This window comes from Eumetopias jubatus, unplaced genomic scaffold, assembly GCF_037043125.1.
Source record: "Eumetopias jubatus isolate StellerSeaLion01/CBP00866 unplaced genomic scaffold, mEumJub1_p1.0 scaffold_3, whole genome shotgun sequence".
Lineage (NCBI taxonomy): Eukaryota > Metazoa > Chordata > Mammalia > Carnivora > Otariidae > Eumetopias > Eumetopias jubatus.
This window is the reverse complement of record NW_028274809.1, coordinates 128,117,971-128,133,416: the sequence shown is the minus strand read 5'-3', so window position 1 is coordinate 128,133,416 and position 15,446 is coordinate 128,117,971. Positions and strand designations below refer to the sequence as shown.

At 37.0% G+C, this 15,446-nt stretch overlaps 1 protein-coding gene across 8 annotated transcripts in view; it reads right to left on the bottom strand.

Annotated features, from left to right (window-relative positions):
- Nucleotides 1-15,446, bottom strand: part of NBEA (neurobeachin) — a 685,632-nt gene that overhangs the window by 52,486 nt on the left and 617,700 nt on the right. For all 8 annotated transcript variants that reach the window (XM_088021800.1, XM_088021804.1, XM_088021803.1 and 5 more), the window contains one exon: nucleotides 7,198-7,350. In XM_088021800.1, coding sequence (XP_087877926.1) covers nucleotides 7,198-7,350 — 153 coding nt within the window. The remainder of the gene's footprint in view (nucleotides 1-7,197; nucleotides 7,351-15,446) is intronic.

Genomic DNA, 15,446 nt, shown 5'->3' with positions numbered 1-15,446 from the left:
TATCATCCCTTTTTATAATATTACTTTTGTCTTCTTTGCCTTGAATTTCTTAATGACAGCTTGAAAGAAGAAGGAAGGAATGCTCACGGATATAGAATACTAATCCATACAAAGAGATGAATTTTTTTTTACCACTGTGAATGTCATTTCTTTGGGATATAAGACATTTTCATTTTATACTTTAGACTCATTACAAAGAACCCCTTCAAATAACTGAAGATAATCCCAGCCCAAATTATACATACACTAGAGCACATTTTCTCTAAACCTCTTTCCTAAGAACTAAATCCTGTATGAGCTACCCAGCTGGTACAAAGTTAGAAACTTACAAAACAATATGAAAGAATGAAGGCTGTATTCATGGAATCTGTGGAAAATTTAAACCCTCTGTATTTTCTGTTACCACTCAGGCTTTGTATATTAGAGAAATAGTCATCAAATACCAATTCCTTCAGTAGGAAAAAAAAGAGAGAGAGGCACATGATTAAGTTTCCTAGTGGTAACACAGATGTCTGACATGATTTCTGCATGACATCAGTATGATCATTTCCCATCAGTGTGACGGGAAAACTGACCAGAAGTTGGAGCGAAGGGTTCTGTGAAGGACGACTGTGAACTAAAGAAAGCAGCACAGGGGATACTGAGGGAGGAGAGCAGACGTGGAGACACACAGCTACTTCTCATAAGATGATGTCCTTTGAGTGCTCTGCGGCCTATCGCTGTTCTCAGGGGCGGCACCTCCCACTGCCCCCTGGCTCTAATTCTGATGCAACTGAGAATGACAGCTACAGATGTAGAACCTTGTTGATGCCATGGCAGCCTTCCCTTTGCATCCTGCAGGGTCCCTTCAAGGAAAACCCAGGTAAAGAAGACAGGAAGAATAAACACTTCTCAAGCTACCCAGTCTGTGCTAGCAGGCACTGCCTACCTATGGTCGATTTAACCTGGCACTGCATCCTGGTGCTGCAGAGAACCAAGACCACGGCACTTTGATTTTTCCCAAGTAGGCAGAATTTTGTGTAAAGTCTGTCACCCCATGGAGTAAAGATTTAGTTAAAGTCTTAACTGACTCATTAATGCCTATAACAGGAATTTGGTTTAGAAAAGAGAAAACCCCTCATGCCTTGCTTCCTTCATTTCTTCACAAAAACAAGCTGGAACTTATTATAATAAAAATGTAATATATAACATGTAATATATAAATATGTAACATATGAATATGTAATATATAAATAAGAACATGTTATATGTCAATTATACCTCAATTAAAAAAAAGAACTACAAATAAGTATGATGCATTTCTGAAAATGTTTTATGATAGTTTCAGAAATGCATAAGTATTTATCTCTCATACTTCAGTCAGTTATAAAACTTCATTCTTTGGAATATGTGAGAGCAAATCTTTGAGGGACAGTTAATTCACCATATTACATGCAATCTTTACAATTCCTAGTATACTATATTACTTGGCTTGACGACACACTCGATAAATATGTATTTACAGTGACAGAAAATAGTGAGATTAATTTTAAAGAAGCACTGCATTTTGTCTTAAAGTTTGCTCAGCAGCACTTAAGCTGATAGAAAGACAAAGTATAGGAGGTATATAAACAGAAGTCAGGTAATTAATTATCAGTCACCTGATAGTAACTGGTAAGGTTAGTATCAGGAGTAAATTATTTCTTGTATTTTATTTAGATGCAATAGAAGTACTCTGAGCAATTATAAATATAAAATAATTTATTACTGAAAAGTATTCATGAATTTTGTTCTTTCTTAAAGTAAGAGGGAAAATCTATTTTAGAGTTTAACTTTTCTTTAAGTGTCACATTCATTTCTCAGGCTGTATCCTTCAATGAATAATCTGCTAAATTCTCTTAAGACCCAAATGATATGAAACCATTTGGTGAGAATCAGGTATTTCTAAGGAAAAGGGATTTTTAAAAAAAATCTTATGTGGTGATCATATATGAACAATACAGTTAAATGACTTAAAACTCAATTGTAAGTCTCAGCCAAAATTAGGTATATGGAGGTCATCCATGCACAGATATAAATAGTTTACAGATAACAACTAGATTATATTCCAAAGTTCCTTGTGGTATTTTGGAGCAGATATTGCAATAGAAACAGCATTCGTCTAATCTGCTTTGGTTCTCAAGTCGATCTATAAAGCCACATTTAATTCAAAATACAGGTAAAGTTTTAGAGACTTTCAGTGGGTCTAGGGGATATTACGTTCAGAGTTCCAATTTGCAATGCCAGGCATGTAAGTTAGAAAAAGCACTTGGGTTAAGACCTTGGGTGAACCATTTGGCCTTTTTGGGTCTCAGTCTCCTTTCTCAAATAAAGGTCTGTGTAAGCTGTAAAATCCTGTGGGTGCCTCTAAGTTTGCCTTTCCTCCATCTGCAGAGTTAAAGGATAGCTTTCCTCTCACAACTGCTGGGCAGTGGGACCTAAGACCTCCTTAGCTCTAAGCAGAGGTCTTACCAGCTGGGGAGGGAGCCTTACAGGGTAGGCTGGGGGAGAAAGAGGTAGAAATGGGATCTCAGAAAGTCAGGTCTGCATGGCCATTGGGGCTGGAACATTCTGCTGGTTTTGGGGCAATTCCCACTTGTTTCTTTCTTTTCTTCTGCTGACCCCAAAGTACTGGCTTCTTGTTAAAAACATGTTTCCCTTCCTTCTCCTTTCCCTTCTCCCTTCCCACAGCTCCTTAAGTCACCATTTTATCCTGGATACTGTGGGTAAGAACACTGCCACTTTGATAAGTAGGTGATATCTGGCAAGATGATTGACCTCGCTGGGTTTCAGGATAATTCCCAGAAGACTTTTTTGAGGATTAAAAATAATGTGCCTGAAGCTCTAGCCTAGTATCTGAGACAAAGAATAAACACTCAAAAACATCACAGCTTATATGGAATGGACTATCACTGCCATTATTGTGTCTTGGTCAATTCAGGACCATCACTGGGGTATGGAGTGAGTTGACTAAGATTAGGGTATATACATCCTGATTTGCAGCAGTTATGAGCAGTAAGTATTGGAATGAGGACAGTACAGAAAACAAATGTGAGCAGCTATCCCAGGGAAGTAAGGAGAACGCACTAGGAAAGTATATAGCTGTAAGGAGAGGTATGGACTTGGTATGCTCTATAGTAACATTCCACTTACTAAGGGTAGAATTTATCACTTCATGTTTCAATGTTTCAGAACTTCACTCCTAAACTGGAAGTGATCAGATACTGACCAGTGAAACCTGAAGCAGATGTCACTCCACCAAAGCTACGAAGTTTCCATTTTCTTCAGGGCCCTAATTAGCACCTGACTGACTCCTATTTATCATAAGGCTTTGATACATTTGATTAACTAGAAGAGATTTTAAGCAACACACTCTAATCAGAATGGCTATAAAGGGAAGTGTGCTGATAGCTGACAATTTCAAGAAGAAAAGAGAAAAAGAACAGATATAGAATTATAGCCTTCATAGAATAATAACAGGTACTTATGATAATAAAGAGAAGGTTTCCTCTTTTGCATAAAAGGATAGGGAACCAAGTAGTGATAAAGTTGAGAAAAATAACAAACCTCCAAAAAAGTTTTCACTTAGCTATAAAAATCTAGAAACTGCCTTTATCTGGAAAGTGTATTTGGTTGGATTATATTACTGCCCATATTAGATGAATGAAACCTTGTGATTTTTCTGCAAATTTAGTCAAGTGTGTATGGTCTCGCTTATTCAGTTTATATGAGTACTAATGACCTGATGGTTTCATATCCATAATAATTATCTTTCCCTATATTCAAGAAATTCTGTGTGTGATGCTTTCTTGGGGATTTGCTTTTAGAAACACAACTACCTTTTCTTTTTCAAGTAGGCATATCATTAATAAAATTATTAATTCTGGGGGCATATGAACTTCTTTCACTAATAAGGAACACAAAGGTTGTATCTATCATGAATCACTACTTAATGTTTTATTAAAATATATGTAAAAATGTTCTAGCATCTAAAAAGCACACAAAGAGGCACACAACATCATTAGTCACTAGAAAAATGGAAATTAAACTATGAGATTTTACTTCATACCCACTAGAATGGTTATAATAATAATAAAAAAAACAACCAGGCAATGACAAGTGTTGGTGAAAATAAGAAGGAACTGAGTCACCGTTAGTAGGAATGTAAGATGCTACAATCACTTTGCAAAATAGGTAATTTCTTAGAAAGTTAAACATAAATTTACCATGACTCGACAATTCTACCATACGTATATACCTCAAAGCAATGAAAACCTATGTCCACATGGAGACTGGTATGTGAATGTTCATAGTAGCATATTTCTAACAGCCAAAAAGTGGAAACCCAAATGTTCAACAACTGATGAATGGGTCACCAAAATATGGCCTATCCATACATGGAATACAATTACAAAAAAAAGCGAAGTACAGATATATGCAAAGTACTTTTGAGATTCATCTCAAAAGCTGCTAAGTGAAAGAAGTCAAACACAAAAGAACAAATATCATACAGTTCTAGTTCTATAAAATGTCCAGAAAAGGCAAACCTCTGGAGATAAAAAGTTGATTAGTTGTTGCCTGGGGCTGCAGGTAGGCATGGGGAGGGACTGCAAATGGGCATATGATCTTTCTGGGATGATGGAAATTTTCTAAAATTAGACTGTGGTGATGGTCACACAACTCTGTAAATTTACTAAAAATCATTAAATTGTACCCTGAAAACAAATGAATTGTATGATAATGATTTAAAAAAACATTTACAAGGTATCTATCCACATTTTACAGATGAGAAATGTGAGGACCAGAGATGCTCCACAACTTACTCAAGGCAATGAAGTTAGTAAATAGCAGAGCCCAGGTTCAAGAGCAGGAAATTATTAAACTCTAAGTCACACTCTTTCCAGTACATATTTATTATTAGCACCCACATGAAAACTTCTGTTTAATCAGTTGGGTGCAATAGTATGAACAAGTGAAAAATCTGGTCCAACAGTTTTTGGCTACTTTGTTTGCCTGAGTGAAGGATTCATTCAGTTTATTTATTTATTTTTTATTAGTTTCAGGGTCAGTTTAACTAGTTTGGACATAACTAGACAACGTATTAAAATCATTGAGGTTATTACCCCTGGGTGATTCATTCATTCACTCAGCAGACATTTACTGCCAGCTACTTTGTGTGAGGCACAGTTCTGGGCTGTACAAATATACTGATATGTGGCAGGTTTCTAGGGTTGAATTTGTAGATTTGGTATCCTTACACTGATATTATAGCCAGCACTCAAATATGTAAGGGTAGTATGGAAATAGATGATTAATTCTAAAAATAAGTACAGATTTTAAAGTATAATATATTACTGAAGTGTAAATTCCTCACATTAAAAATATAAATTGAAATATGTTATTCAAAGAGATAGTATGATATAACTCCATATATCTGGAAGTACCAATTTATAGATTGAAAAGTGAGAGAAATCATACCTACAAGTTATGCAATACATGATATTCCCTCAAAAGGGGGAGACCAGATTGCAGATTATATATATATAGTACTTTTAAACCCAGGCCTACCATATCAGCAACAGCTTTAAAATAAAATATATTAAAAGTCAAATATTTCTGAGAGACAGAAAATATAGTTCCAAAGTTGAGGGGAGCATGAGACTAACAGTAATGTCCAAAAAAAAAGAAAAGAAAAAAGGAGAGAGACAGACAGACAGACAGACAGACACACACACACACACACACAAAATCAGGGGGTAGAGGGAGGAATCACATATTATATGATCATATTTATGTGAAATGTCCAGAATAAGAAAATATATAGAGACAGCAAAGGTTAGTAGTTGCCTAGGGCTGGCTGGGGAAAATGGTGGAAGATGCTGAAGGTACTGGGTTTCTTTATGGGGTGATAAAAATATTCATAATTGTACAACTCTGTGAATAAATTAAAATCCATTTTTTTTTACTTTACATGGGTGAACTGTATGGTATATGAATTATATCTGTGTGACATATGTGAATTTTCACAAAAAAATGGGCTAAGGAATATGTGAACTCTATTATAAATGTGGATTTTATTTGGATTCTGATTCAAATAAATTGGGTATCAAAACAAAATAAAATATATTTACAAGACAGTTGGAAAAAATTGGGAGTGAGTGAAACAGAATTAAAAAAATATTTTGAGTCATTGACTTTCTTAATTCCTCAATTTACTAAGAATAATGGTATACTAGGGAGGCTGTTTGGCAAGTGGTTCATTTCCATATACCATAACCACACTAAGATTAAAATCTCCTTAAATATGGATAAAATATATCAAAATCTATAAAATTCCCACATGCAAACATTCTATTTACATGTTTTTTTATTTGAACACCCAGATATCTGCCAGATATCTGTCACACAGATTTAAAAAGTAATGACATTTTTCAATCTAAGAATGTTTACTAGATGGGTGTTCTCTTAAAGACAAATATTATATATATATATATATTTTTTTTTTTTTTGAGAGAGAGAGAGAGAGAACACACACATGTGTGTGCATGTAAATGCATGTGAGTGGGGGGTTGCGGGGCAGAGGGAGAGGGAGAGAGAGAATCTTAAGCAGGCTCCATGCCCAGCAAAGAGCCCCACAGGGGTTCAATCTCAGGACTCTGAGATCATGACCTGAGCAGAAATCAAGAATCAGATCCTTAACCCACTGGGTCACCTAGGCGCCCCACAAGTATATTATATTTTAAGGTATGTTTCACAGCTTATGGTTTCCTGCATGCAAATATGTTCTAAACGTAAATTATTTTGTTTTGAATATTTTATGAGTGAAAAAGGAGTACAGATTTAGCTGGTAAACAAAAATAAGAAATGGACATTTATTTCAAGCATTTTGGAATATCTTATATTAGTCAACAGATGTTCATCTGATTGTCTTCTCCTAAGGGAGCAAATATAACTGAATTACCATTCCTTTATTAGTCTTCAATGAAAGGAAAATCCATTCCACAATAAAGGACAATGTCAAAAGACAATAGTAAAATGCTTGCCTTCTTTTTTCTTAAAATTTTAACCTTGTATTTATAGATGTTAAATGGCAATTTGTTAATAGATAGAAACAAAAGAAAACAACAGAATGTTTTTACTTCTTGATGACTGCTCAAGCAAAAACAAAATCTCTTTTACCATCCTGTTGATCCGTACAAAGTCTTCAGGTTTTTTTGCCCAAGGGGGAAGACCAACATCATTTACTACAACTTCATCTTCTCTGACTCCGAGATTGTATCCATTACTGTTGACAAACATCTCCGGTAGGTAATAGAACTCTGGAATTAGTTCCTGCCAGGAATAAAAACATGGCATATTAAACCACTTTAAAAATGAGTTGAAAAAAACTATTATAACTTGTTAACTATGAACTGAATTAAACACTTTCTTTACTTAAATTCAATATTTTATTACCTAATCCTATTCTTCATTTGATTTTTTTTTTTTTACATAACAGGAAGGGAAGGAAGAGAGGAGAAAGAAAAAGAAGACAAATATTTTTCTTGAACATTTTATTTGATAATTTATGTTTATAAGACTTTCAATCTTATCTTGCCAGAATTGGTTAAGAGAAATGGGTTAGGATCAACAGTAGTTCACAATATCATTATTAAACAAATATGTAAAGCTGTATCTACAAGTCTATGCCACTCATCAACCTTTTCTGAATATTATTAATACCCAAATTAAAAAAAAAGTTGTTGCCAGCATTGGTTAAAAATCATGTAATATCTTCTACTTTTCTTTTTGATCACAATGGCAATTATACTACATGATTTTTATAAAAACATTAACAGTTTTATTTCATAATTTGGCAAAATTAATTACTTTTGAATCTATCACTAAACACAGTGAAGAGATGATATACAACGTGATAATAAGTCTTAAATATGTAACACATGGCACCTGAATGGTAATGGTTCTTAATAAATTGGATGCAAAGATGACCTGTGTTACTTGTATACAGAGATGGCATAAACAACTTGATTCAAGGCAAACTTGTGTTTGATGCACAATGTCTAACATGAGGCTTATTCTTCTTTGGAATAAATCTGATATAGAAATAAACTGCTTTTATGACCCCAGAAGTATTGTTTTGTTGTCTGTTTTTTTGAAGCAACTGGGAGAAAATGAAAATAAAAAACACGGTCGTTTTTATGTATACCATCTATACAATGATTAAAAAAACGAACAACAATCTTTTCAAATATCAAGATGAGGGTTAAATTAACTTTAAATTCTGTTGTGAAAGGCATAAGGACAATTTATTTGTGTAACATGATCAACGCTGATAACGTAGTACCTGAAATTCAGGTGGTCTTCTCTAGGGATTCACAGAAGAATTAAAAAAACAAAACAAAAACCACCAAACACTGATGTCTTCATATAAATCAAATTATTAACTTTCAAAGAAAAGCATACACAAAAGCTCTCTTTTTATGGGTTCTCCTGCTAAAACCAACATTTGTCTGTGATAGCATAAGTGGATGTTTATCTTAGTAATGCTCTGTGAGAATTTGATATCCATTCTGATGATGATAAATGTGACATAAGAAAAATCAAACATAATAAAGTTTGAGTATGGGGCACTGCGACAAGTATGAAGAAAGAAAAAAATGAACAAGACATGGTTTTATTTCATGAATACAGAACCAGATTATAAATTACAATCTTGTCCATGGGGTAAATGCATAAACAGATGGTTATAATACACAATAATAAGAGCTTGAAAGAATTATAAACCAAGGGCAAGAGAGAACAGAGGAGAAGGCAGGGAACTCAGGGCAAGCCTGGAAAGACTTCACTGGATACCAGACATTTGAATTCAACTATGCCTAAGATAAAGACAGGGGGAGGGGGCAGGGGGACCATTAGGGAGTATTATCAGGAAGTAGTAAGGACTGAGTATGGGTGGAGTACAGGATATACTGGGGGATACAGGTCAAGATGGGGGAGGTGGGCTGGTGAGAGTTTTATGGAACCAGGTGAGGAAGGCAGCTTTATGCCAAGCTAAACTGTTTGGATTTTGTATTATTGGGCAAATTTGTTTTATAACAAGACATTGGGTGTCAACATAAAGGATGGACTGGAGAGGAGAGACTGGGTATCTATGTGCATGCAGGGAGAAATAGAACCAGAAGCAGCAAGGAGAACGGGAGAGAAGGAGGGGAAGGCAAGTGCATGTTGTGGTAAGGGGGCACGTTGTGGGACTTTTGCAGGGAGGGCAACTGTGACAGAGGTGGGGATGGGTGTGCAAAGAACAGAGGGAATTAGGGGGCTTACACTGTGTGATATTCATTAACAACAAACTATGTAAAAGACATCGAGGCCACAGCAGAGTGTACGAAAGGAGAATTATGGTCAGATTAATATAAACTCCTGTAAATTTTCAGTGACCTGGATGTAAAAGGGGAAAATTGAGAAGGGGATGAAAGAAAAACTAATAGGTAAACAAACATCCTTATTTGCAAATCGTGATACAGTTTAGTTGGTGGTCAAGGCAGGAGTTAAAGACTGCTTCTGAAATATTCTATCAGCAGTGACTATAATGAGCTGATTTCTGGGCTGGGTAAGCCTGGTGGTGTATATTATATTGCTTTGAAGGAGCAATTTGGCAAAGGTGTGTGATCACTGATTAGAAGGTCAAAGTGAAGCATCATTGCTATTCTCATTGATTTGTACGCAATCAGAAGTGCATAATTGTTATGATCTGACGTTTCTGTTCCTCTAAAATTCAAATGTTGAAACTCTATCCTCTATGATGGGATTAGGAGGTGGGATCTTTGGAAGGTAATTAGAATTAGATGAGGTCATGAGGGTGGAGCCATCACGAATGGAATTAGTGTCCTTATAGGAGCCCTGAGGAAGCCTGCTTCTTCTCCCTCCACGTGAGATACAGCAAGACAGTGGCCATCTGTGAACCAGGCAGCAGACGCTCACTAGACACTGAACCGTGTGGGCACCTTAGTTTTGGACCTCCAGCCTCTACAACTGTGGGAAATAAATTTCTGTTGCTTATAAGCTCCGTAAATTTATGGTAAAATATGGCTGCCTGAGCTGACCAAGACAATAATTACTAACTTATTATTTCAATGCATTAAGAGAAAATTTGTAATTTTCTTTTGATCTTACTCTCATGGTTTGGGAAAGCACGGACAATTAATAAAAGATGTAGAGAAAGGTAAAGAATATGGCTATTTGCTCATTACCCATTCTTTATGTGACACAGCACAACACTAGCATTCTAAATGGTCCAAAGAGGGGAAAGAATATAAGCTCATGCAGTCACTCTTTGTGGAGGGTGATTTATATGTCATAGACTCACATAAGTCAGGGATTTCCCTCCCTGCCTTTCATCAGTTGTTTGTGTTCATGCCCCATCTCTAGAACTAGACTACCTAAGATTCCTGGAGGACAGATGAGAGACACGGCCACAAGGATAGAGCAACACAGATTTATTTTTTATTTAAACAGCCTAAAGAGTCTTAATTTATCTTCACCTGTCTTGGTGCTTTATAATGTTTTCCAAATATATTATTTTCCATTCTCTCCTGTGGTATAGGGTCACATAAACTATGTGGTTATTATTAACCTACTTACCACTATAATACTATTTTCCTGAATGTCATTAAATTAGATTCACAAAGGCAACAAAGCCCTAGGATTTTACGTTAATAACAGTTTGGGCAAAAGCAGATTTTCAAGCCTGATTTTGTGAGGTTTATATTTTGTTGAACCCCTCAGAGCTCTTGGTGGTATACTTTGCATGCAGCAGGTGCTCATTAAATATTAAGCTACTGACGATATTAGGTAAAGTTACTTTAGTATCACTAGAAATCCTCTGGGGCAATATGCAAATGGTTGGAAGAATGCCTCAAGATTGGAAAGGAGCCAGTGAAGGACTTTATTAAATAAAAGAAAAAGGATGAACTCCAAAATAAAATTTGTACCCTTTGAGGGGCAATTTTCACAGCTTAAAAAATGTTATCTTGCTTATCCTAGTTAGGTATAAAAGGTTTAACACTGTAAAAGAGTTCACCTTAAAATACAGAGAGAGTAGGTTGTAAAGTTGCTGACAAAATTGTACCCAAATTGCAGAAGTGGAAGAAATAAGACCTGCTTCATTTCAATTTAAACTCTCTAGCATAAGAAGGGGCTAAAAGCTGGCCACCATTAGGGGGGAAAAGTGAGGCTAAGAAAGGTCTGGCCTGATGGTCACCTAGAAAGGCAGGAGGAAGAGTAAGGAGGTCAGCAGGAACATTCAGGAAGGCTTTAACCAAGGCCAGTTATATGGAAAAGTAGCATTACTAGGGCTTTCAGGACAATCCCTTAGCAAGGGCGGTGCTCTCTGCTCCAGTCCATCTGGTCAACCAAACTGTGCTCTCACTCATTAGGGTGTTAACTAAGATGCTGGAAAAAGCTGTTAGAGGCCTGACGTTTGAAGGGCTGAAGAAATGCTTTCAGATTTCTAATAGAGGGAATAGTCACAAATAGACACACACTAGAGGCAAATACAAAGAAATTCCTGAAGTTCAGCTTAATTGCAAGGCCCCTAAAAGCTTCAAAAGACCAGAGCTATATGGGACTAAAGCTGTCTGAATCTCGAAGTGCTGAGCTAGAGAAGTTTTTGTTTTTTCTTTTCATCTTCTGAAGGGGAAGGAAGAGAGTAAAATCACACAGTCTAGGGAGAAGTTGCTAACGGAGCAGAGTAGGTGTAAATTTTTATGTCTCAGTTTTAGTTTAAATTTTTTAAAATTAAAAGATTAAAAGATCTTGTTTCAAATAGCATTTTAAAATTTAACGTTAGTGTATAAATACAGGACATTAGTATATAATTTATATTCATATTTATATGATTTAAAAGATTTGCTGATTTAAAAAAGAAAAACCTCACAAATAAGAGTTTCGTCTCGGAGATTCAACCGTGATGTGCAAGAAGATGACAATTACCGTACCTGTGCTCTAAGACAAGGAATCAGCTGAAATGTTACCTCTGGTTGTTCAATCTTAAAACAGCAGGTAGAATTTATTTGTATCCTTTTTAAATTTTTATTTTATTTTGCATTTTATTTTATTTTATTATTTTTATTATTTGTATCTTATGCTATGTCTTGGCACTGTTGTAAGTGCTTTATATATATTTTCTTAGTCTTCCCCAAAATTTCATGAGGTAGGTATTCTCATTCTTCCCATTCTCTAGACATGAACACAAAGAGAAGGTAAGTAATTTGCTAATGACTACACCAGAAATAGGTCGTAAAGCTCCATAACAAAACCAATCGCTTTAAATCCAGGATCTCTGCGCTTATATTCTCTATTTTGCCTTCTGAAGCAATGACCCAGTCAGTCATTCCATATGACTTCATTCTATTTTGATTTTCTGCACAGCAATTATAATTTTCCTTTTTTATATATTAGGCTCCCGTGTCGCACTATCCTATCCTGGAAATCTTATGACAGTAGGGGTCACTGTCTATTTTGCTCACTGGTTCACACCACTCACTTGCTTGCAATGGTGCCTAGTATATAACAGACACTCAGTACAAATGTGTGAGATACAAAAAAAAAAAAAAAGAATCAATTATTGCTGTGTGTTTATCATCTCCTGCATTTCAGGCATGTAATAGTGATAAAAGAATACTGAAGGCCACGGTTTTCAAGCTGTGTTAGCTTAAGCAGAGGTCCTTAGGGCGGGCGGGTAGTTGAAGATAAGAGGGAGACAGGGCAGGGAGGCGGTTTGGGGATTATCCCCTTCTTCTACCAGGAAGGGCTATTTTATGTGCACCAGAATCAAATAGATCTGATTTTAAATCTGGACTTCTTGCCAGCTTGGGCAAGTTTCTTGACCCTTTGGAAAAAAAATCAATTTCTTCATATGCAAAATTGTGATGATGATAGCTATGAACTCACCGGGGTAGATATGTGAGGATTAAATGGTGATAATGTGTAAAACAATGCGTTTAATAGCTGTATGCAAAATACCTTTTAGAAGCTATTCGTTCTATCAATTTTTTTTGATGCAGATCAAAAATATTGCTGCTGAGTTTACCCAGTACCAGAGTATACCCTGTAACCAGTAACAAAATGGTCACTTTGGATGTTTGTATTTGAAGGAACACAAATGTAGACAACTCAGATGATGAAAGGGTTTTTATCAAATATATGGACTAACTTATATGTTACCTAGCCTAAGCAGATATATTTTTAAAAGCTATTTGCATTTCAGATTTTAGTTTTGTCTAAGTGCACAATCAGATTGAACTGCATGGTATAAACCAAACTAGAACTTATAATTTTTAAATTAGTAGCTTGTAAAATTTTTTCAAAGATTGCTGTAACAACCTCTCCTATCTCCTGTTCTCTCTGGCATTTCCACATTACCATTCGTTCCTTAAAGTGGGGGACTCTATTTCTTCTCCCTTTGAATATGGGCAGGCATATTTCAATGCACAGAATGTGAAAAAATGATACGGCAGGTCTTCTAGAGAAGCCTAAGACTTAAGAGGCCTTGCAGCCTCTGTTTTTATCCGCTTAGAAGCCAAAAGCTACAGAAAGTGGTGGGGCCGCCTTGCTGGAGTGATCGTGGAAAGAGACAGACGTGTCTGGACGGTCCCCAGCTATTCTGGCTTGCTCGGATGGGACACGAAACACGTGAGGAAAGCCACCCTGGGTTCTCTGGCCCAGCCACGCCCCTCCAGCTGTCACCATGTGGCACAGCTATGAGCCGTCCTTGCTGGGTTTTAACTCCAACTGTGCAACTGTCAACAAATATATAGTGGCTGTGTGGTTTTTTTTTTAGAGGGGGGAGGGGCAGAGGGAGAGGGAGAATCTTTTTGTTTTAATAAATAAATAAATAAATATTTATTTATTTATTTATTTATTATAGAGAAGGAGAGATTCCAAGGTGCTGCAAATCAAATGTGGCTGCAAGGTAAAAGGCTTGGCTATAAACCCCTTTGTAAGTGCTCAGTAAAATTTAAGGCGGTGGTTTGTAGACTCACTCAGCTACACAAAGGGATTCTAGGAATCTTAAGGGCATTATAAACAGCATCTTAACTCATAGCCAGAAACAGAGAGGATCCTGCCTCAAAAGGATTTTTGGGTGCAAATTTTTTCTCATAATGAACTATAAGTTGATACACAGAAAGTCCACAGAATTTTAAAGGAGGTTAAAAGATGCCTTGGCCCCAACTTCCTATGATCAAGAAGCATTTGGAGAAAGCCACTTGGCTACAGACAAGGGCTATTTCTTATGGAAAAGAAAGCTGATCCAGAGGGCAAAGCCAAGGTCCCAGAGGACCTGTCTGGGCCTCCTCCCCAGAGTCTAGGAAACTGGCAACATGCGCCTGGCGGCAATCGCCAAGAACCAGCCGCTGTTCTGTACCTTCCACACCCTCTCCTCCGGAGTAGAGTCTGTTGAGGTTTACCTGTTTCTGCCTCACCACCGTAGGCTGAGTGTACCCAGGACAGATAACTTGTCTTTCTAGGTTCCAGGTGTCCAAATTAGAAATTTCTGCATCGTATCTGTGTCTGGACCTGATACAGACCATGAGATACTAGATTTTGATCCTGATACAATAATGTGGCTAACAAGTTGAGTACAGGGCGCCTGGGTGGCTCGGTTGGTTGAGCGGCTGCCTTTGGCTCAGGTCATGATCCCGGAGTCCCGGGATTGAGTCCCACATCGGGCTCCCTGCTCGGTGGGAAGTCTGCTTCTCCCTCTGACCCTCTTCCCTCTCGTGCTCTCTATCTCTCATTCTCTCTCTCTCAAATAAATAAAATCTTTGGGAAAAAAAAAAACCCAACAAGTTGAGTGTATTTTGCATCTAGGAGGAATGTGAATTGTGGCCAGAGAAAGGACTTTAGTAGACTATTTCCAGAGAGGGCCACCAACACCCCTCTAACCTCCATGTCCTCTTGAAATATGACTTTGCTGCTCAGCTCACCAGGAGGTAGAGATCATTGCTCCCCTTCCTTAACTTGGGCTGGCCCTGTGACTTGTTTTGACCAACAGAATGCTGTGGGGGTAACACTGTGTGACTTTCAAGCTTAGGCATTAAGGAGCCTTGCAGTTCCCTTCTTTCTTTCTTTCTTTTTTTTTTTTTTTTTTTAAATTCTCTTGCTAGCAAGCCACCATGGAAAGAAAGTGTGATTTTCTTAGGAAGACTATATAGAGAAAGAGAAGACCAGCCAGGCCCTGGCAGTTCTAGTCATCCTTGCTGAGGCAACACATAAGTGAGTGAGGTCACTTCGAATCCCCCAGACCCAGACAGGCCACCCCAGTTGACTCCAGGTGGATCAGAGACAAGCTGTACCTGATGAACCCTACTCTGATTGCAGAACTCTAGGGAAATAAATGGCTGTGGTTTTTTTTTTAAGCCACTAAG